Consider the following 21,708-nt stretch of genomic DNA (forward strand, 5'->3'; position numbering starts at 1 on the left):
CCTGGAGGTAAGACTGTCCCTCAAAGTGCCTGTCTGTAATAACAAATCCCTTCCGGGGAGGATGCGTTTTTATGCAGGAATATGGGTTATAGAACCTCGAAACGTCAGATTGCGGAAATAGCTCACCTCGCTTTGGGCGGGGGGCGGGGAGACAGGCTTTTATCGGGGCAGCCGCTCAGAACTCGTGAGGACCCCATCGCGCAAGCGCAGATAGTTCCCAGATCAGGCCTGCAGGCATACGCAGACAGGTTCTCCTCCCCTCAGTGCGCTGGTCGGCTGGAATCAGGTTAGTCAGGTAGTTGTGGGGGGAAGGGGTTCAAACAGGGATACCCTGAGAAACCTTCCTTCCCTCACTCCTGAGAATGGAGCGGTCCAAAAAATCTCTGCCCCTGCGGAGAGGGCGAGAAGGGAGTCGCACTCTCGTCTCACACTGTCAGCGCCCCCCCCCCCCCCCCCCTCAGCTTTCCGGGAGAATAGACCGATCCACGTTCCTGTGCTCTGCGGTGAGAGGACAGTACTATTTCCCTAGCCGGGGGGGGGCGCGATTCTAGCACGGCTTTCTCTCTGTTAGTATTCACCAGACGTGTAAGGGAGGGGCTGAGTTTCCATCTCCCTTTCCCTGTCAGGAGCGTCACAGGTCGGGGCGACGTTATTTGGGGGGCACTGCGGGGTTTGTCGGGGCCCGCCCTTGGGGGCGGGACATCCCCACAGGTCCCTGCCCCATTTTCCTAAGGGTGCCTATGTCTCTTACCTGTGAGAGCTTCGCTGAGGGCCCTGGTTTCCCACAGTGCAGTGGGGAGCCCTAGTGTGTGTGTGAGGGGCTTGGCAAGCACCCCATGAGAGCTGCCTCTTGGGTGCAGTCCCATAGCCTTCCTGTCTCACCTCTGACCCATCCCAGGCATGGACTAACTGGCCCACAGCCTCAGTTCTTTCCTCCCTCCAGGCTGCGAGTGGGTGGCTCCTGCCTGGGAGCATGAGAATTTATTTCTCTCCTATTCCCAATGCACTCCCTTTTCCTGAGCTTTATCTTCTGTTAGGATTCTTCACACAAGCTGAAGTAAGTGATCAGTGGCGACTACTTCACCTTTTCCCTCCTCCTACCACCATTATGTATCAGTATACTGTAAACTGGGCTCCTGGACTGTCCACTAAGGCATAGGTTCCCAAACTGAGGGGTGTGCCCCCTGGTGGTGTGTGAAGAAATTCTGGGGTGGGGCGTGAGGTGACCCAACCACCCCCCACTTTCAGTCCTCCCACCTAAGAAGGAGCCCACACTGGCATTACCTCTGGCAAAAATGGAGGTAGTGCTCACTTCCTGCGGGGGGTGGGTGGGGAGGGAGGGAGTGTTGATGAGAAGGGGAATCTTGCAGGTACATGCCAGAGCCGGTGTCTCAGGAAGTGTGCATGATGCTTCCCCATCCTAAACAGCTGGCATGTTTCCTGAAAAGCCAGGTCTATTGCCCGCCAGCAACTTTGTTCCACCCTGCTGCCTTCCTGTGCTGGGGCAGGGGCAGGAGGAACCCCAGGTCAGTGTTAACTGCTCCTTGCTCCCCACGGCAGCTGCGTGCTGCCTGAACAGTTGGAGCTGGTGCCCACTCGCTGGCAGCCCTGTCCTGCACACTGGATCCCCCATTTTTGGCCCCACCTCGGAGTGTAGAGGGGCCCACAAATTCCACTGACCCTGAAACCCCAAAAGAATTAATCTGGCCTGAAGCCTTCAACCTCAGTCCTATCTACCCTCTCCCCTTTCGGCTGGGGTGCCAAGGGAAGGAGGTGCCTCAGTTAAGACTACATCAGTGGGGCTTGGCAATTTGTTTTGTTTGTTTTTGCACTCATTTGTGTGGTTCCTGACTTATTTCTCTGTGGGTCAGTGACCCTGACCCGAAACAGGGCCCCTGCCTCTCCCATAATTAAAGACAATGCTGAAATGTTTGTGTTGGACTTAGCTTATTTAAAAATGAAGCCTGGCCAACAGGCCCCCAATCGGGGCCAATCCCCCATCTGGCCAGATCATCATGACACTTCTGCATCCCCCCCCCACACCTCAGTCCTGAACCTGTCATGCACTGGAACCCCCTGTACTGTACTTCTCACCTCCATGGTCTTGTGCAACAACACTACAGCACAATCCACACACTGCAAATCCATGTCCTGAGCCCATTACACTCCCAACCCCCCTCCTCTGAGACCCCCATACAGCCTAACCTGAACTCCTGCACCCTCACAGCCACAAGCTTGTGGTTTGCTCAGCACTTCAATGCTCCATGTGACCCCAACACTTTCCAGCCTGGAGCCCCCCTCCTGAGCCAGCAGCCCCTTCTCCACCTCTTCCTGCACCCAAATTCCGTACCAGAGCTTGCACCTTTCACTCCTTCCCACACCTAAATCCCTCATTCACACCCCAGAGCCCATACCTCCTGTCTCAACCCAGTGAGAATGAGTAAGGACTTGGGACAGTCAATAAGAGAGGAGGGGAACAGAGAGGGCAGGGCCTCAAGAAAGGGGTGGGGTCTTGGGGCTTGCCCTGACATTTAAAAAGTGATCTTAGGTGTAAAAAGATTGGAGACCACTGACAAAATGTTTTTAAATTTCACATTTCCTAACACAAAAGTGTGTTTTGTTTTGGTTTTTTTTGCCTTTTGACATGTGGGGGAATTGCTTTTTTTGTTAAAGGGTTAGTTGGTTGGTAGTAAAGAAGTGCAGGAGGGGGCATGAGGATTTCTTAAAAATCAAAAATGGGACATGATGCTGAAAAATTTGGGAACCACTGCACTAAGGGATGGGTCACAAGCAGTATCAGATGTTAGATTGCAAATGAATGAGAATAGTCGGCCCAAAACTAAGTTAAATATCACCCTAGTATTGTAGCTGACACTGCACCATATGTCAGAGGGGAAGCTGAGTTAGTCTATTTTCAAAAACTACAAGAATCTTGAGGCAACTTACAGACTAACAAATATTTTGGAGCATAAACTTTCATGGGCAGAGGCAAATGCTTTGTCAGATGAACTCACTATATTGTTAGTTCCTCATTGATAGTATCCTACAGTGATAGGTTGCTGCATCTATGCTGAAGCTAGTTAGGTAGGAATTTATCATAGAAATTTTTACTGGTGAATGAAATGTGTGAGTATTGACCCAGTGCAATGCTGAGTGGCCAACTCTACTTTGAGGCAATGGCAGAACTATATTTAGTTTTACTTATTTTAATTGACTTTTTATTTCTTCAGTGCTTATACGATTAGGCTTTTCAGTGTTTGATGTTGTAGGTGACTGATGCTCTGTTATAGTTAATGTAAGGTGGGAGAGGTGGGCTTGGCACAGAGCTCTTCAAGGTTCACAGGTTGAATGTGGAGAATGGAGAAGAGAGGATATCTCTGCCATTCTCCTGTATATTATGGTAAGCCACTTGCTTTATAAGACAACATTAATTTTAAAATAACATAGGATTGACTGGATTTTGAAGTTTTATTCTTAAATCACGCGTCTTTTGGGCTGCATTGAAAGGAGTTCTGTTTATAACCCAGTTTGTTAGTTATGGAGAAAGCTTTCTCTCTGAGCACAGCCTGAGTAAATGCGCTGCACACAGGGGAGTCAACAGGGATCAGAGGTGAGGGGGGTAAGGTATTCCCTCCCACTCATCAGGTCCTGGACCTGCACCCTAGTCATTCTCTCAGCTGCTGCTGCTGTTCATATGGGCACTACATGTTTGCTGTGCAGGAAAGAGACTTGGCATATGAATTCATGTAATAACACTGGAAGATCCACCAGTCCTGCTTTTCTGTCCCTCTCAAAACCTTCTGAGCTAAAACTGAGGGGCCTCATGGAAAACAACTGTGTGACATTTAGGTATTGGGAAGCCATGCTGAGTCCATTGCATTCAGGGAGATCAGTGGCCTTAATTTGGGTCAGAGGATTTGAACCTTGGAGAGGGTCTTGAATTATCCCCGGATGCCCTCTGTATAATGCATCTGCCAAAGATCCATAACTAGCTTTGCTAGTGTAATCCTTTGTTACCAGCTTTTTATCATTTAAGTTCAGCCTTGGTCTTCATAATATCAGGCTTATTTTCAAGATATGCTTACTCTTCTGTGATGCCATCTATCAGTATGTATTAAAGAAAATTATGGTGGATCATAAAATCATCTGTAGAGTTTACCTTGTACCTTAGACATCAGGGTCATGACTGATTTGATGTTGGTTCAAGATAAATATTGCTTCCCTTTGGTCTAAGTGGCTTAGAAGAATTTTAGTCACTCAGATAAAAGCCTTTAAAAACAAATACCACCATATATATCAGCTTTGAGAAAATACCACCCCATCAATTTTATGTATTTTTTGAACACAACCATTTATTTCTCTGTCTAAAAGGGGCCATTTATTACTATGAGTAGCATTCTGAGGAATACCAGATTTGGCCCAAATGAGATGCATAACAGAGTTCTGCATTTTTATCACCCATTCTCTCCTAACTAGCTTTTTCTTTTGGTTTTCTTCCCTCTGGGGAATGAAGGATGGCAGCTCGGCGTATGTTGAAAGCAGTCTTGGTGGATCTCAGTGGCACACTTCACATTGAGGACTCAGCTGTGCCAGGTTCGCAGGAAGCTCTTAAAAGGCAAGTCGTCCCTCCCATGTTCCTCTGAAAGCCAAAAAAAATGCACTTAAGTGCTGTTTTTACACAGATACCTCATTAACTCAAGGGGTTTTCTGCAGCTTGTGTCTCATAATCTTAATGTATATAAGCAAATATACATGTGGCTCTTTTCCACTCCCAGTTACATTGGACTGGAGCCATAATAACTTTGCTGGAGTTACAGCAGTATAAATTTAGAGAGACTGGGGGAAGATTTTGGCTTATAAAATGTTCTTTGGAGAGCCTACATTTAATTTGGCTTTTCTGTTTAGTTTTTCCTTCATTTTATTAACTCGTTTTTAAAAAATAACTTGTTCTGTGAAGCAAAAAGCCCAACTTTCCAGCACAGATATATCCATACCATGGTGAATGCAAATGTGCAGCATAATTTTATACCATGGGCTGTAGATATTGTGAGATCAGTACATACATCCTTTGAGTATTTCATCAGATCTAAACACATTGGTATGAACCTAACATTTCTTTTAACAATACTGACCCACAGATTTACCAGACTGATTTCCAGCTGTGCATTTAGTGTGCGGTGAGGCATACGGGATATGGCATGAGCTGGTGCTTGTCTGCCAGCATCAGAAATGCAATACTCCCTTGTGTGTCATATCTCCCTTCAGTGGCTGCTGCACACAGAGAATGAGAATGCTGTTGCTACTGGCACATTACTCCTTTAGTTCCAGTGGAAGAAGTTCTTTTCCTGTTGAGGACCCTTATAGGTCTTGTTGGACAGTGGGTGGAAAAACAAAAAATTAATTACAAAAACCTAAATGATGAGGGGTTAACCAGGTGTTTGCAGTTCTTTGGACATCAGTAATGGAAAGTGCATCAAGGGAAGGGGATTGTTTTTAAGAGGATGCTTGTGTACCGGGTGTTCTTTGGTGGAATGAGGTTAATCAATGGGACATGGTAATATCAGGATACAAAATCTGTTGGAAGCACAGAACAGGCTTTGCTGATGGGGGAGTGGCATTGTGTGTGAAAGAGAGTGTAGAATCAAGCAAAATAAAAATCTTTAATAAGCCAAACTCTGCCATAGAATCTCTATGGATAGTAATTCTGTGTTTTGATAATGAGAATATAGGAGTAGAGCTATATTACTGACCATCTGACCTGTATGGTGATAGCCATTGTGAAATTCTCAAGGAGATTAGAGTGGTTATAAAAATAAAACAATCAGTCATGGGGATTTCAGCTATCCCCATGTTGATTGTGTGCACCTCACCTTAGGATGGGATGCAGAGAGAGTTTCGTGACACCTCAAGTGACTGCTTCTTCAAGCAGCTAGTCCTGGAACCCAAAAAAGGAGAGACAATTCTTGATTTAGTTCTAAGTGGAGCACAGGATCTGGTCCAAGAGGTGAATATAGCTGGACTGCTCAGTAATAGTGACCATAATATAACTAAATTTAAACATTCTAGTATGGAGGAAACATCATAACGCCAAGATTTAAATTCAGAAATGAAAAATGAAGTTAGTTAAACAGAGTGGGCAACGGGATGAGTCACTTAATGATTTTCTGTTCTGTTTATTTGCTCTGCGGCACCTAGCATTGGCCATTCTTAGAAGACACGATATTGGGCTACATGAATCTTTCATCTGACCCAGAATGGCCATTCTCCTGTTCCCCTTAAAACAGAAATAAAATGGTAAAAGGTACATTAAAAATGTGTGCTCTATGTAACAAAATTCTCTAATCAACTCAGTTTTGCTTTGCCTGGGTTAGATTGCGCAATGCTCCAGTCGCCATTAGATTTGTGACCAACACAACCAAAGAGAGCAAAAGGGACCTTCTGGAGACGCTGAAGAAACTGGAATTTGACATTACAGAAGAGGAAATCTTCACGTCTCTGACTGCGGCCAGAAACCTCCTAGAGCAAAAGCAGGTCCGGCCCCTGCTGCTGGTGGATGACAATGCTTTGCCTGACTTTAGTGGTAAGATGGTGATTAGGTGAACTTGGGGGCTGCATTGCTGAGTCCTATTGAAATGATATTAGCTGATGGAGCTTTTACAGTGTCTGTCCCTTGTCAATAGGTGAGATCCCCATTCCTGTCATTTAAGATGCATTTCTAGAAAATGGTGGGAAGAATTGCTGAAACTTTACCACAGAGATGCAGCTATAAAGCTATTGCCATGAATTTGATATCATCATTTATCAGATTTGTGGTCATCAAATGTAAAAAACCGAAAGCATTTCACCATTATTTGTCATGAATTAATAAACACTTATTCAGCAACGAAGGGTCCTGTGGCACCTTATAGACTAACAGAAGAGTTTAGAGCATCTGAACATCTGAAGAAGTGAGTTAACTCACGAAAGCTCATGCTCTAAACTTTTCTGTTAGTCTGTAAGGTGCCACAGGACCCTTCGTTGCTGCTACAGATCCAGACTAACACGGCTACCCCTCTTATACTAAACACTTATTGTGTTACCATTAGGTCTTTATATTGAGAAAAATAAAAATATCCAGATTTTAAATTAACCAGGTTTGCAAACAATCAGAATGCTTACTGTACCTGAGTTTTAACTCAAAGGGTGACTAAATAGAGGATCATTTACTATTGTTCCCTCTCCTACACCTCTGCCTCCCAAACATACAACCAAAAGAATTAAGTGCTACTACATTTATAATTTCAGTAGATTCTAATGCTTTCATGCTAGGAGCTGGGAATTTGCTATGTAAAAGAAGTCCAACACACTATTCAGTATTCTCCAGAAAAGTCTCCTTGGGCTATGGGCAATGAAACTTTATAACTTATTTTTTTGTTTTTTGAGTCAGATCCCTTTTGGCAGGGAACATCTTTTGTATCCATGCTTTCAACAACCCTTATCTAGGCCAGGAATTATAGTTTGTTTCTAAATCAATTTGGTTAAGTCAGTGCCATTTCTGTGCATTGATTAAGAACATAACAGCCATACTGGATCAGGCCATAGGTCCATCAAGCCCAGTATCCTGTCTTCTGACAGTGGTCAATGCCAGGTGTCCTAGAGGGAATGAACAGAACAGGTAATCATCAAGTGATCAATTCCCTGTTGCCCATTTCCAGCTTCTGACAAACAGGCTAGGAACACCCACCATGCCCATCTTGGCTCATAGCCATTGATGGACCTATTTCCCATGATTTTATCTAGTTCTTTTTTAAACTCTGCTACAGTCTTGGCCTTCACAACATCCCCGGCAAGGAGTTCCACAGGTCAGCTGTGCATTGTGTGAAAAAAATACTTCCTATTGTTTGTTTTAAACCTGCTGCCTATTAATTTCATTTGGTGACCCCAGCTCTTGTGGTGTTAGGAGTAAATAACATTTTCTTATTTACTTTCTTCACACCAGTCATGATTTTATATACCCCAATCATATCCCCACTCAATCATCTTTTTTCCATGCTAAAAAGTCCCAGTCTTATTCATCTCTCCTCATATGGCAGACATTTCATACCCTTAATCATTTTTGTTGCCCTTTTCTGAACCTGTTCCTGTTCCAATGTATTTTTTTTTTTGAGATGGGGCAACCACATTTGCACACAGTATTCCAGATGTGGACTTCACATGGATTTATACAGAGGTAATATGACATTTTGTGTCTTCTTATTTATTCCTTTCTTAATTTTTCCCAATATTTTGTTAGCTTTTTTCACTGCCGCTGCACATTGAGTAGATGTTTTCAGAGAACTGTCCACAATGACTCCAAGATCTCTTTCTTGAGTGGTAACAGCTAAATCAGACCCCATCACTTTAAATATATAGTTGAGATTATGTTTTCCATTATGCATTATTTTCCATTTATCAACATTGAGTTTCATCTGCCATTTTGTTGCTCAAATACTCAGTATGGACTGCATTCAGTATTTTCTATATGCAGAGTATGTCATATGTACTCTTAATAGCATTCCTGAAACAGTTAGGTAAATGGATAATGTTTTAATTTCCAGTTAGTAACTGCTGTTGAATTGTTCTTGGATAATCTTCCCTACGTAAGATTGGAGGAGAGTAATCCATCCTTTGGTTAATGTGCCCAGATGCTTTCAGTGAGTGTTTCAAATCTACAGGGTGTCTCTGAGAGCTACATTTGGTATTTGGCTCTCAAGTTAGCTAAAGGATGTGCAGTGTGAGACGGGAGAGAAATCTGTTCGATTCCAGATTGGTTGAGGCACAGAAGTGCTAATTATTGCAGCAAGTGTATGGAATAAGCCAGGGTGAGCAAGTTTTTATGTTGGGCCCCACTTTTTGTCCCTGCAGTTAGCAGGGCCATCCCAGCTTGTCTAATGTAATCTAAACCAACAAATTATGGCTTTGTTCATATGAAAAAAATAAAACTTTTTGGCGCTTGTAAGAAAATGAGTATATAGAATGTAAAAACTGTTGATCAGTATATAAATGTGAATACACATACATAAAAATAGTAACATACGTCAACATTTTTAGTGAGATGGATGAGCCTGACACGCAGCAGTCTACTGTGCTGCACCCCACGTCCAAATTTCATCGCCATCTGCAAGGGGGCCCAGCCCCCCAATTCGCGCACCCCTGGAATAAGCTGAATGTGAAAGCCGTGTGAAAACACCAGCATGTGCAGGATGCCGCTGCCTGCCTCCAGTGGTGTGGTTTTGTGTGCCTGTCCCTGCACTGGCTCCTCTGCTCCTTCTATGGCTTGACCCTTTTCTACAAAGGTATATATGGGCCACATCTTAGCTGTTTTAGAGATGATCGCTATCTGAGAACTGCCAAAATAATTGTGATCCTCTAAAGCAGTGCAGGATAAAGCATGTGGGAACTGGAGATAAGGTATGAGGCAAACTTGCAGTAGAGACTAATCCAAAGTGTGATGGACTTTGGGTCCTGCTGGAAGGCCTTGTTTCCTAGATAGACCTTTTCCATCATAATCAGAATGACACAACATGAACCACCATGCCTCCCAAAAAGAAACCCCACCCCAAGAAGAACTTTCCATAGCTGGAGGAAAGCAAAAGATTTGTTGAAATTTACTAGCCTAGTTAGTGCTCCCTCTAATTTTTTCCATCCTTGGGTGGAATAAAGTTTGTTGCTTGTGCCAAGGTGTGTGCATGTGTGCATCACCAGTAGAAACATATGTGGCCAACTATGGGAGGTTGTGGGAGGTCGGCTTACAAGGAACACTGATCCTGGTCTAATTAACATGCAAAGCACTTGGAAACTACACATGTAAATTAAGCATTCAGAGATTTCTGTTTCAGATGGTGGTGAGAAAAGAAGAGAATTTGTATACTGTGTTCCAACACTAGCTCACTAACTCTTTCAGTGTATGTGATTGGGTGATTCTCTCACCACAGTTACTGATCTGGAGTTGTATCTTGTGGAGGGAAGCAGAATCCTAACACACCAAAATTGCTTTGTCCCTTGTCAGCTCTGAAGGACAGAAATTAATCTCTTGTGCGTCTGTACCTATGGATGTGAGGGCAGAACTAAAGTCAGGAAGTGCTGAGTTCTGTTGTCCAAAGGCTAACTATACTCAAAGTTTACTTTTAAAATTAAGGGGTGTCTGTGTGTGTTAAACCTAAGAAGACAAAACCTCTTCTGAAAACAAAATTAATGCTTGCCTCCGTGTTCAACAGAAAGTCTTAATCCCAAATTCAGCAATTAATTAATCTGATTTTATCTGCCTCTGGGATACAGAGGTTTTCTTCACTCAGTTGTTGTTGATCTGATCCTCTACTTTCCACGTTAGTGTTCCTTGTCATTTGTAATCAGCAAGGGTCATGGAAGTTAGAAGTGCTCCATGCTTGAGGGTCATAATTTCCTGTTCAGATTTTCTAGATAGTGCACTTGTGCAGGAAGAGAGAAACTTCATTTTTTCATCCTCTCCTTCTCCAGGGCACTGGGAACAGTGCAGTCCTTTCACCTTTTACTCACAGTGGTCACCGTTAAAATGTCTGCAGATGTCCTTAACAGGTTGTACAAAGGCTGTTTCCTCAGATGCTGTAATTTTCCCTTATGCTTAGAATGTCAGTGGTAGCTGGTCAATGTTGATTGTTTAATGACTTCTGCCATAATCAGATTAAATAAGGACTAGATGGCCCACCCATGCCTGCCCAACCCCCCACTTAGATCTAGAAGGCCTATCTAGAGGGCCTGGCACAGTGGAACTACCGCTGTGCAGCTGGGTGAAAACATAGGCTGAAAAGTAGCTGCACACTACGACCTCATACTCCCTGCAGGCATGTGTGGTAAGTCCCTCTGGAGCAGCCCGGAAGAAAGGAGATTGGGGTTGCATTGGAGACAGTCACCATGTGGATCTAGACGTTTTTGATTCCCCTGTGTAGGGAACCCATATGGATCTTGTCTGCTTATCCAGGCCTGGTCTCTATAAATATGCAGCCACTCTTCAAGCTATGGGGTGTGGTAGGCAATGATTCCATTTCCACCTGTCTGCTCTTCTTGGCTGCCCTACACAAAGCCCTTCTCTTCTGACTTTGTAGAGGAGGTCCAGGGAAGCATGTAGCCATCTGGAAGGCTGAACGTATATTGTTAGGAATACATGCAAACTAATTCTCTCACTGGTCATAAGACAAAAATTGTTTTTCACAAATATTTTTTTAGAATAAGTAAATCTGAGGGGTTGTTTTTTTTTTTAATTTTCCAGGGATACCTACAAATGATCCCAATGCCGTGGTGGTAGGACTAGCTCCTGAGCACTTTAACTATCAAATGATGAATAAAGCATTTAGGTAAGCATGAGAGTTGCTACTTTACTGTGTCAAACCACGGACCATCTTGTTCAGTGTATTGTCTCTAACAGTGGCCTGTACCAAAGCATCCTGAGGATTGCACAGAACAGAGCAGTTATGGAGGGATTCACCCGTCATCCACACCCATCTTCTGGTAGCCAGAGGTTTAAGTATTATGTATTGTTTGCATTGGAGGAGCATGCAAGACCTCAGCTGGGTTCTGGTTGGTGTTTGCCTTTGTGCAAATACGTAAGAGACAGTCCCTGTACTGAAGAGGTGACGGTCTAATTTATGACTAGACACAACCAGTGTGAGAAGTAATAGGCAGGAAGGGAAATGTTAGGTACCAGTAAAAAAATACTTGGCCATTTAGGTGAGGCTCAAAGGGTGCATCTACCCTAGGAACTAACTTTGAAGTTATGTACTAAATCGAAGTAGCCAGCAAAGTCTATGCACATTTTCCCTTACTTTGAAGCCCAACTTCGAAGTCCTTACTCCATTCCCGGGAATGGAGGAGCACCCTACTTCAAGTTTAACTTCAAAGCAGGGTGTGTGTAGATGCTCTACTTTGAAGTGCAACTTCGAAGTAAGCAACTTCGAAGTTATTTTTGTAGTGTAGACATCAGCCAAAGTGTCGTCTTCTGATGCCATTGGTGTAGTGCTGTGGGACAGCATTGCTGGATCTGGAGTCTTAACTGCAAGCTTTTTTAAAGGTAGTTTAGCATTAAATTAAATGGATTTTGCAACCATTAAACTGTAGATTTATTGTCACAGGATGTCGCTGAGGACAAGAAGTGAGCAAGATTCCAAGAGTTACAAGATTAGTCAGAATTTAATACATTTTGGAACCTCAAGAGTCAGTATTTAAAATAATCTATTTCTTAATGATTAAGAGACCCAATTTTGGGTGCAGATTGCCCTCCTCCCACTGCCCTGCTGCACCTGCCTAATGTGGGATTTTTTGCACCTTCCTCGGAAACATCTGCTGCTGGTCACAGCTGAAGAGAGAATACAGGGAAAGGCAGTTGTTTGTGTCTGATACAGTCTGGCTTTTCCTGTGCTCCATCAAGGAACAGTGTTTTGTGATTTTTGTCTTTAGATTGCTAAAATTATAACATGGTCAAAACAAGTGAATGCATTTGTGCTGGTTTGTAAATGGCTCGTGCGGTGCCATTTTACCTACCCTTGTGTGGTACATTCAGCCACGTGCTGCTCTTCTGGTTTCCAGGGTTAGTATCCATTGAACTTGGACTTATTGTTTGCATTGCTAAAAAACTGTTTGGGCTTTAAGAGACTGAAAATCCTTTGCTCCCCTGACCCTTCCGTCACTGTGGGCTCCTGTCCTGCCCTGCTGTGAGGAACACAGAGGAGCACTTAAGTATAAAATACATATTAAACCTATGCTCCTAAAGGACCTGGAGGGGGCAGCTGCTCCTTCACTGCATTCTGTCCACCTCTCTTGGACCCTGTTGAAGCCTCTGTCTCATTGATCTACTCCCTACTCTATGAAACAGGGCTTATTGTTGGATACCTGCCAGTCTGTGCTCTGCCACAATTGCTTCTTATTTGGGAATCAAAATGATACCTGGTTTCAATTACTTTTTCATTCACCTTTGAAACAGCTATACTCAAACAGACCACAGTGATCGGTCTTAGCTGCAGCTCAGAGATGGAATCTTCAGCAGGAAGCTGGCAGGGTCGTATCTGCATGCCAAGCTCCATGTAACAAAACCATATATTGATCTGACACTTGCCTTCCAATTGCTTCATTCATTAGTGCACTTCACCAGTGGCATTGATCTTAGAGCTTTGCAGTGCACTCATGGGTAAATTCTAATTTCACATCTGCACAAATTTAACCCATCAAATTGTCCCACTCATGCTTCACTTTGGTTGTGAATATTTCTGTTCTGAATCTGTTGGGAACTGACAGCAGTTACATGCCTCAGGCTGAAAACCTGAGTACTTAAAATGAGCCATTGATGACTTCATTGCTCAGGATGACTAGTGGATCCAGTCTCTGTTGTGTCACTGTGAAAGATGGGCAAAATTAAACCCAAGTGGAAGTGAATGGATTTGCCCCAGGGCTGAATTGGGCACACTGCTGTTAACCCTAGGGTTTGGTATTTGGCCTGTATTGTCGTTGAAGAGAAAACCCAGCCTACTGAAGCTGTGAAAGTATCCTTTGCAGAAAAATGGGGCTGGCTGTGCTACACAAGAGAGAAATGAATTATGAGTACAGCATGGGTAGGGAGTCTTGATGCACCCTAGGAGAGCATGGGTGGGCAAACCTTTTGGCCTGATAGCTGCATCTGGGAAGGGAAATTGTATGGTGGGCATGAATGTAGGGATGGAGCAGAGGGCTGGGGGTGTGGGAGGTGTCAGTGGCTGGAACTCCAAAATGAATAGGCAGATCGGGAATTACACGTTGTAAACATGGGTGAAAATTGTGGATCTTTAGTTGTGTTTCTACACTGACAAGCATCATATCACATTTCAGTGATGCATATCTGAGCTAGAACAAGAGGTCCTCCGTATAAGTCAAGGTTACGTTCCTAAATATTGCAACATATAGTGAAATGACTTATAAAGGGGCGTTAATATCCAGAAGGAATAATGTAATTAGCTTGTGATATGTTTTAAATACATACAGTTCACACGTGTGGTACTTATAATGTACCTATAAACCACTATATGTGTGTGTGTGTGTGTGTGTGTGTGTGTATATATATATATATATATATATATAAAAATAAAATAGAAATAAATAAATAGAATAAATAATAAATAAATAATAATACGATAAACAAATAAATAGAAAAAGATAAGCCAGCTCCCTGCCCATCCCTGCTGACTCCTTGCTGGCTCCCCGCTTGTCCCTGCAGCTCCCTGCCAGTCCCCCATGACTCCAGGGCTCACTTCCAGGGCCCCTACACCCCAGCACCTGCCGCCCGGGCACCACAAAGCTCCGCTGTATTCCGGGCTTTTGTCCCTCGCCCCTAAACAATGCAAGCGTGGTAACTACAAAGGGCCTCTTTTTATTCCTGAGCTATAGTGCTTCATGGTTGCTTATACCACTGCACTCATTACATTTCTACCCACTGTGATATAGATTTGGCATTACTTGCAGCATGTGAAAAATTTGCCGTATTATCAAACGGGAAGTACTCAGTGATCATTGCCTCAACTTTCATAGATATAATCTAGAGGGCTGTGCTTACATGTGCCACTTCTTCTGGTAGCGGCACCGTAATGAGCTACCCAGCAGATGCTAATGAGGCACAGATGCAGATTTTCTGCACCTCATTAGCATATCTGCACATGATTCAGAGTCTGGAACCAGACTCCAAAGTACACGTGCAGACGCGTGGCCTGCGGGGATCTTCCAGAAGCCCCTTCTTCCTTGAAATTGTAGGGATGAGGGGGCTTCTGGAAGAAGTGGCATGTGTATACTCAGCCGAGTGTTTTTATTGCAATGAAACTAAAACTGGTAAGAGGATTATAACAGCTGAGCAGTGTGTGGTAATACCAGAACCCTTCCTTCAGCTGTATATTTAAGCAGACTGCCCAGTGCTAGTGATTATGCTTTCAATGTTTATGAATCTGCTGTGTCTGTTGTAGGGAAAAACTATAATACGCTTGATGGCAAAATTAAAACATGAGAAAACATGATTGTAAGACTGGTGGCATGCCCTTGACTCACAGGACACTTGCAGTCATGCCCACAGTTTAAGGAAATCTTAGTCACCCACTCCCTAAATTGCAAACACTCATGTTTAATGTATTATTTGTGTTGCACTGATACAAAAAGCAGATGGTAGAGCCCAAGGTAATAGTGAGATTATTGTGATGATTGTGCAAAGCAGTAGCATTCAAAATACTATTCCACTCCTAAAAGCAGTCAAATAGCACTTTAAAGATTAGCAAAATAGTTTATTAGGTGAGCTTTCGTGGGACAGACCCACTTCTTCAGACCATAGCCAGACCAGAACATATGGCTATGGTCTGAAGAAGTGGGTCTGTCCCACGAAAGCTCACCTAATAAATTATTTTGCTAATCTTTAAAGTGCTGTTTGACTGCTTTTTGTTTTGATAGTGTATAGACCAGCACAGCTCCTTCTGTTACTATTCCACTCCTATGTATCTGGATATTTCCAGATGATACTGTACTAGTAGCAGCTTTCCACAGGGCTTCTTAGCATGCCAGTTTGGCAGGAAGAATGAAAAACTCATTTCATTCTTGCTCAAAAAAACTCAAAGTAGAATTTTAAATTTTGTAATAACCTCTATAGAATAATGGGGCTGAGCAAATGTGAGAAGAGTCTAAATTTTTGGGGAGGAAATAGCTCCTACTCTCCCAAAACATTTCTACATCCACCTTCTCAAGCCTCCAACAGCTATGGACTGTCAGTGGAAGGATGTCCACTCATTAATCTCCCAGTTTTCTAAGCAGAGGTGTTAAGGACATGTTGATCAGACATTCTGGCTTATTCTCTATTCTGATTTTTCTTTCTCCCTCTAACAAGGGAGAGAAAACAACTTTGTTCCTAAAATGTGACTTCTGAGAGCACCATCAGTGCCAAGAATCAGTTACTTGGGCATTCAGAAGTGTTTGTAGGTGTGTTGGCCATGCTGGAATTGGTGTGTTGGTGTTGCACTGTGCAGACATTGTGGGCAGTTGGAAGATGAAACAAGTAGTACCAAGAATTGCTCTGCTGAGTAATCTGTATTGCAGAATTCCTATGCAGAGTAATTTTGGAAGCACTGCAATATTAATCCACCCAGTGAAGGCCTTGGAAGATGAGCAGGAAATTAAATGTATGCATCCATCAAAATAACAAGCACTATCTACAGTTAATATCTAATAAAATATTTACAAGGATAAATCAAATGAGTTCTTATTTCAGCCATCAACAGTGGAAGGAAACTCTGAGGTTCTGTTAGATAAAGGAATTAATTCAATCACTGACTGAATATATACCTAACTTTTTGAAAAAATCTTCTCTGTCTTTTGCAGTCCTAATGAAAACAGTGGCTTTATTAGGTTTTTTATTAGCTGGGTCTGATGTCTGGAAGGAGGAGTGAAGTAATTTTATCTATGTAATTTACTCAGTAAAACATTAGTTTAATTTTCAAACATGCTATATATTGGGGCTTGATCCTGTGGAAGCAGGATTAGGCCGATAATATGTATAGGTGAATCCAAGGCTAAACATGTTTTTTCCTCTTCCCTTGACTCTCTAGGTTGATCCTGGATGGTGCCCCTCTTATAGCTATACATAAAGCTAGATATTATAAGAAGAAAGATGGCTTAGCACTGGGCCCTGGCCCTTTCGTAACTGGACTGGAATATGCTACAGACACCAAAGCAACAGTGGTGGGGAAACCAGAGACAACCTTCTTTCTAGAAGCCTTAAGGGGGACGGGCTGCAAGCCAGAGGAGACTGTTATGATTGGAGATGTAAGTGTAAGAATAGAGTATGTGCATTGTTATCTCCCTACCTAGGTGTCCCCCATCTCCATGATATGTGAGCACTTTGAGGACTATATCCCTCCAGCGCCCTGTCAGGCAGGGACATAGTAGAATCATCAAAATGTAGGTGTAGCTGGACCCCCCAGAATGTCATCAAGTTCATCCCCCTGCTCTGAGACAGGACCAAATAAACCTAGACCATCCGTGACAGCTGTTTGTTCAGTGTGTTCTTAAAAACCTCCAATGACAGGATTGTACAAATTCCTTTCAACTTAGTCCAGAGCTTAACTACCCTTAAAGTTTTCCCTAACAGCGAACCTAAATTTCCCTTGCTGCCCCTTATTTCTTGTCCTGCCTTCAGTGGATATGGAGAGCAACTGATCACCTTCCTCTTAATAACAACACTTACCATATCTGAAGACTATTGCTCCCCTCCCCCTATTGTCAACCCCATTTTACAGAGGGGGAACTGAGACCCAGAAACACTTAGGGCCTGATCCAACACCCATGTAGTCAATTCCATAGCCTCATTGAGCTTCCCCAAGATCATGCCGTCTGAAGCCAGGAATAGAAACTACCCCTTCTAAGTTTCAGCTGAATGCTGCAACTATAGAACCATTCTTCCCCTGTGCAGTGATGTCATAGATTTCCAGCTCCAAATAAGCAGACTCACAGAAATGCATGTATCTCAGATAACTACTTTTGTTAAAGAAATTAAAATATTTACAACCTATCCACACACACACACACACACACACACACACGCACACGAGCCTGCAAATAATGGAGCCTTCTGTGGGATCAGATCTTTATGTTGTAACAGATGCTAGCACAGAGTAATTGGTTAATGTTTCAGAGTGGCTTTCATCTTGCATTACATTATAGATAGAGCTTGGAGCACCACAGCTCAGGCTGTCCAACACTTCCCATTAAAAGTTGCCTATTTTCAACTCCTTATAACTTTGCCAAGGTTAGGATGGAACTTGTCATGCTGGATGTTGCCTCAGACCGATGGTTTTTTGTTTTTTGTTTTGTTTTTTTTTTTAAGTTTCAGCTAAAACTGTTCAGCTGTTTCTGAGAGGGACAAGTGGAAAATTTGTTGCTTTTCCCCATGTTAAAAAATTCTGGAACTTTTTTTGGAATTGCACTAGTGCCTCATCTAATAGGAGCAGAAATGTGGAATTTAGAGGGGGGTGGTCTCTGTGTCAAGTGTGTGCCTTTTATTGCCCCTGAAAAAATCTGCCCAAATTTAGAGGACTGTTATAATTAAACCTTTGAAAGAAATCACAGATCGCTTATGAGAAACTTTTTTGATTTTTAGCAGTTAAAATCTTGGAAGATTCCATCCTCACTGAAGAGGCCCAAGCCTTTCACAGCTGCTAGCACTGATGAGATTTTTCATGTGACATCCCCCCAGGGCTACAGAGGAAAAGCCAGACTTCCTTGTAATGGTTGCTTCCATCTCCTTTTGGGCACCAGAACTAAGAGTAGTATTCCTGTATCTCCTTGGTTTTCAGTGATCTGATGCCGGTGCCAATACTATATGGAGAAGGAAGCTATATGATTTGAATACTTGGGGAATAATGCCAGATCTCGAGGCTGGGGAAGGAAGGGGTTGGGACAAGGAGTCAGATAAGATGCAGGTGTTGAGGAAAACTGGGACTGGCTGGGTAAGAAAGCCAAGACTAGAACTGGGACAAGAAGCCTGAGTGTGGAGTGGGAAAAGGAATCCAACATGGGGAAGCTGGACAGAGTAGAGGAGATCCAGACTGGGAGAAACTGGCAGAGGAATCTGGCCCCATTAGAGTATACTTCCTTCCAGAACTTAATGTAAAGCAAGATTTCCTTGTCAACATTTTCCATCAGCCAGTATCTGTGAAACTCACTGGCAAAGTATATATCTAGTCATTCCCCTAGTACTGGTCCTGCAGAGGTAGTCAATTATTTTTTTTTGTCAAAGTCCAAATTTCTTGGTTATAAAGACCCACCTATTGCTATCTCTGGAGCAGACAGTGACAACCAGTTGTCTTAGCGCAAGTGGCAGAGATCGGCGCAGAGAATCTAAAGGTTGCAACTCTGCTGATGACCTATGTGGGTGTCAGTCTCAAGCTACATGATGGAATTTGGATTTTTTTCAGTATCTTTTTTAGAAACCTGGTAAATTACAATCAAAAGTGCATACATTAAATGAACAGTATTAATGTTGCATAGTTGCGCACCTGGGCAGCCTGTATTCTCGTATTCCCTAAGTTTGGAGTGCTCCTGATAGGCACTTTTCAAAATATCACTAAGTGCCTAAATCCCATTGGTCTTGTTGTTTCTGAAAATACAATTAGGCATCTTTCTGCATCTTTAGCTCATACTTTTAAAAAGCTGGTCCTTAATTATTATAGAGTGTTTAAACCATATTAGATTTAGCTTAAATATTACATTCCTTCCTGTCTCAAGCAAAGCTCCCATATAGGTAATGTCAATGAGAATTTTGCTGGAGTCATAATTTCAGGATGTGGCCTATTATTGTTTTTATTAAACTGGGTCATGGCGTGATGGTGAGCACCACAGAAAGCCCATAAACAAATTGTTTCTGTAACTGTAGATTACCCTTGCTTCCTTTTTGATCTTGCAGGATTGCAGAGCTGATGTTGATGGAGCCCAGAATGCTGGCATGCTGGGTATTTTAGTAAAGACTGGTAAGTACAGTACAGATCTTGCCATCTTGTGATGCATTTGTTCACTACAGTAGAGCCACATTTGAACAACTCCAGCACATAGCTGATCAATGCAAAACTCAGTTTTGGTCAAACCATGCCTGTGGCGAATCTAAATAGAACCTTAAATGAATGTCAGCCTAGTTCTGTGAAGATCATCTGTGATGCATCAGGTCAAGGAGAATGTCAAGTGGTTACCTCTTTTAAAGTGCCCTGTGCATGACGCACAAGTGATAGGAGTGTCAGACAAAATCTCTCCTACCTATAGGGAAGACTGGGCTGGCTGGGCAGCTAAAGCACCTTTTTTGTTTTTTCTTTTTTTTTTTATTGCAGGGAAATACCGAGCTGCAGATGAAGACAAAATTAATCCAGCTCCTTACCTAACCTGTGAGAGCTTTCCACAAGCAGTAGACCATATTCTAAAGCATCTGCTATGAGAGAAGCATTTGGTTGTGAGAAACTTAACTTTGTCTTGACATTGTTGTGTTTCTTCCTTCTAACAAAATAAAACAAAGCACAGTCTGTGCATCACATGTGCCATCAGGCAATAAACATGTCTCACTGCAGAGCACTGAAAGGAAATGATACTAATATGCAACCCACTGGAGAATACTCTCACTTTCCTGAAGATGGAACACAGTGTGAAAAAGCAGGTCTCAAGTATTAGGCAGGTCAGATGGCAGGAAACCAACCAGCAGATGAAACAGTTTGCTTTCTTCTATTATATAAGGAAACAAAGTTCAGACGGAGTCTTTGTTTGTGACTGTTTGGGAAGTGAATGTTTAAAAAGCCCATCAGAAATGTGCCAAGATAATAAATATCAACAACAGCAGACAGTTTCAGCCAAAATTATAACAGCTTTTTTTGTTCTGGTATGGCAATGGTCTGAAGAAGTGGATCTGGCCCACGAAAGCTCACCCTAATAAATTATTTTGTTAGTCTTTAAAGTGGTACTTTATTGCTTTTTTTAATTGGTTCTGTATGTTTTAGTTACATTGTATCTTCTCTCTGCTGTCATCTGACTAATTTAAATATAGCAATGATACACATTAGGAATGACTTATGATTTAAGATACTATCATTATTGACAGTCACTGCTGATTCTTCTCTAGTCAAACAGGTAACAACTGTTTGTTTTTCAAGTTACGTAAAATTCAAACTATCGGTATTTTACAGATGTTTTAATTAGATGTGGTTATTAACGGGAATGATGCAGAAACAAAAATATGGTTCTTAATGGCTTTATAGACCATGAATTTTTGAAGTTAGACTTCAGCAGGGACCTATTAACTGTGCAGTTGTAAGATTTTATTTTATTTTTTTCTGTCTAATGCTATGAGAAAAATTCTTCAAAACTCATGGGACTGATTCAGGCTTTTAAGCACTTGGTTAATACAGCTGTAAAATGAAATCTCATTCCGTAGCATTTATTGTTTTTTCTGCATGTTTTAAATTCACTAAAATGAACTAACTTTGTAATGATGGTTAATGGCTTTCCTGGTCCATTTGCAGCTGTAATATCAAAGCCCTTTCCAGTTGTTTTACTGTGCTCCTGAGTGTTAAATTATTAGAGTGTAATTATACATCATTGTGGTACTCACCTTATTGAAAATATAGTTGTGTTAGTAAGCTACGCTGCTTCTTGTTAAGAAAAAATGAATATGTAGCAGGCTCTAGCTAAAGAAAAATTTACCCATAATCTCTGTGGGTGATTACATTTCACATGGAGTGAATTTCAGCAAAGGTCAGAAGGGGCAGCATGAATGTAGGTGTGGGCTGTGTATTGGGCATGCAAGAAATGATGGAAGCTCTTTGGCCAAGAGGCTGTCTCATCTGTACTTGGGCAAGGTCAGCACAATGCGATTCTAGTCTATGACTGGCCTCCTAGGTGCTCCTGCTGTATAAATAAGCAACAATAAGTAAATGGCCTGTGCTTAAGAAGCAGTGCACAACCTTACCTCCCTCCCTCTTCCTTCAGCAGGGCTTGGGGACTTGTCGTTATTCTTGCAAATGTGGCTGAGTTTAGTGAGTCCAACCTTACCTCCCTCCCTCTCTTTCCAAAATCTTATGAAAGTCAAAGGCTGTGTAGGATAATGGAGCTCTTCCGTGAGCCACCCAAAGGAGCTGCCTCCCTACTCAACTAACAGATACACACAGTTCTGAGTACATTCACTCAAGC

General features: G+C 42.6%; 1 protein-coding gene across 1 annotated transcript; it reads left to right on the forward strand.

The window, feature by feature from the left end:
* The first annotated feature begins 205 nt into the window (after nucleotides 1-205).
* On the forward strand, nucleotides 206-21,114 carry HDHD2 (haloacid dehalogenase like hydrolase domain containing 2). Its single transcript, XM_074995813.1, has 7 exons — nucleotides 206-286; nucleotides 4,514-4,615; nucleotides 6,372-6,580; nucleotides 11,264-11,348; nucleotides 16,593-16,809; nucleotides 19,448-19,511; nucleotides 19,863-21,114. Exons 2-7 carry the CDS (start codon nucleotides 4,515-4,517, stop codon nucleotides 19,964-19,966), a joined length of 780 nt encoding a protein of 259 aa, XP_074851914.1. The 5' UTR covers nucleotides 206-286; nucleotide 4,514; the 3' UTR covers nucleotides 19,967-21,114.
* The last annotated feature ends 594 nt before the right edge of the window (nucleotides 21,115-21,708 follow it).

The sequence above is a fragment of the Carettochelys insculpta genome, chromosome 5 (genome assembly GCF_033958435.1).
Source record: "Carettochelys insculpta isolate YL-2023 chromosome 5, ASM3395843v1, whole genome shotgun sequence".
In the NCBI taxonomy this organism is placed as follows: domain Eukaryota; kingdom Metazoa; phylum Chordata; order Testudines; family Carettochelyidae; genus Carettochelys; species Carettochelys insculpta.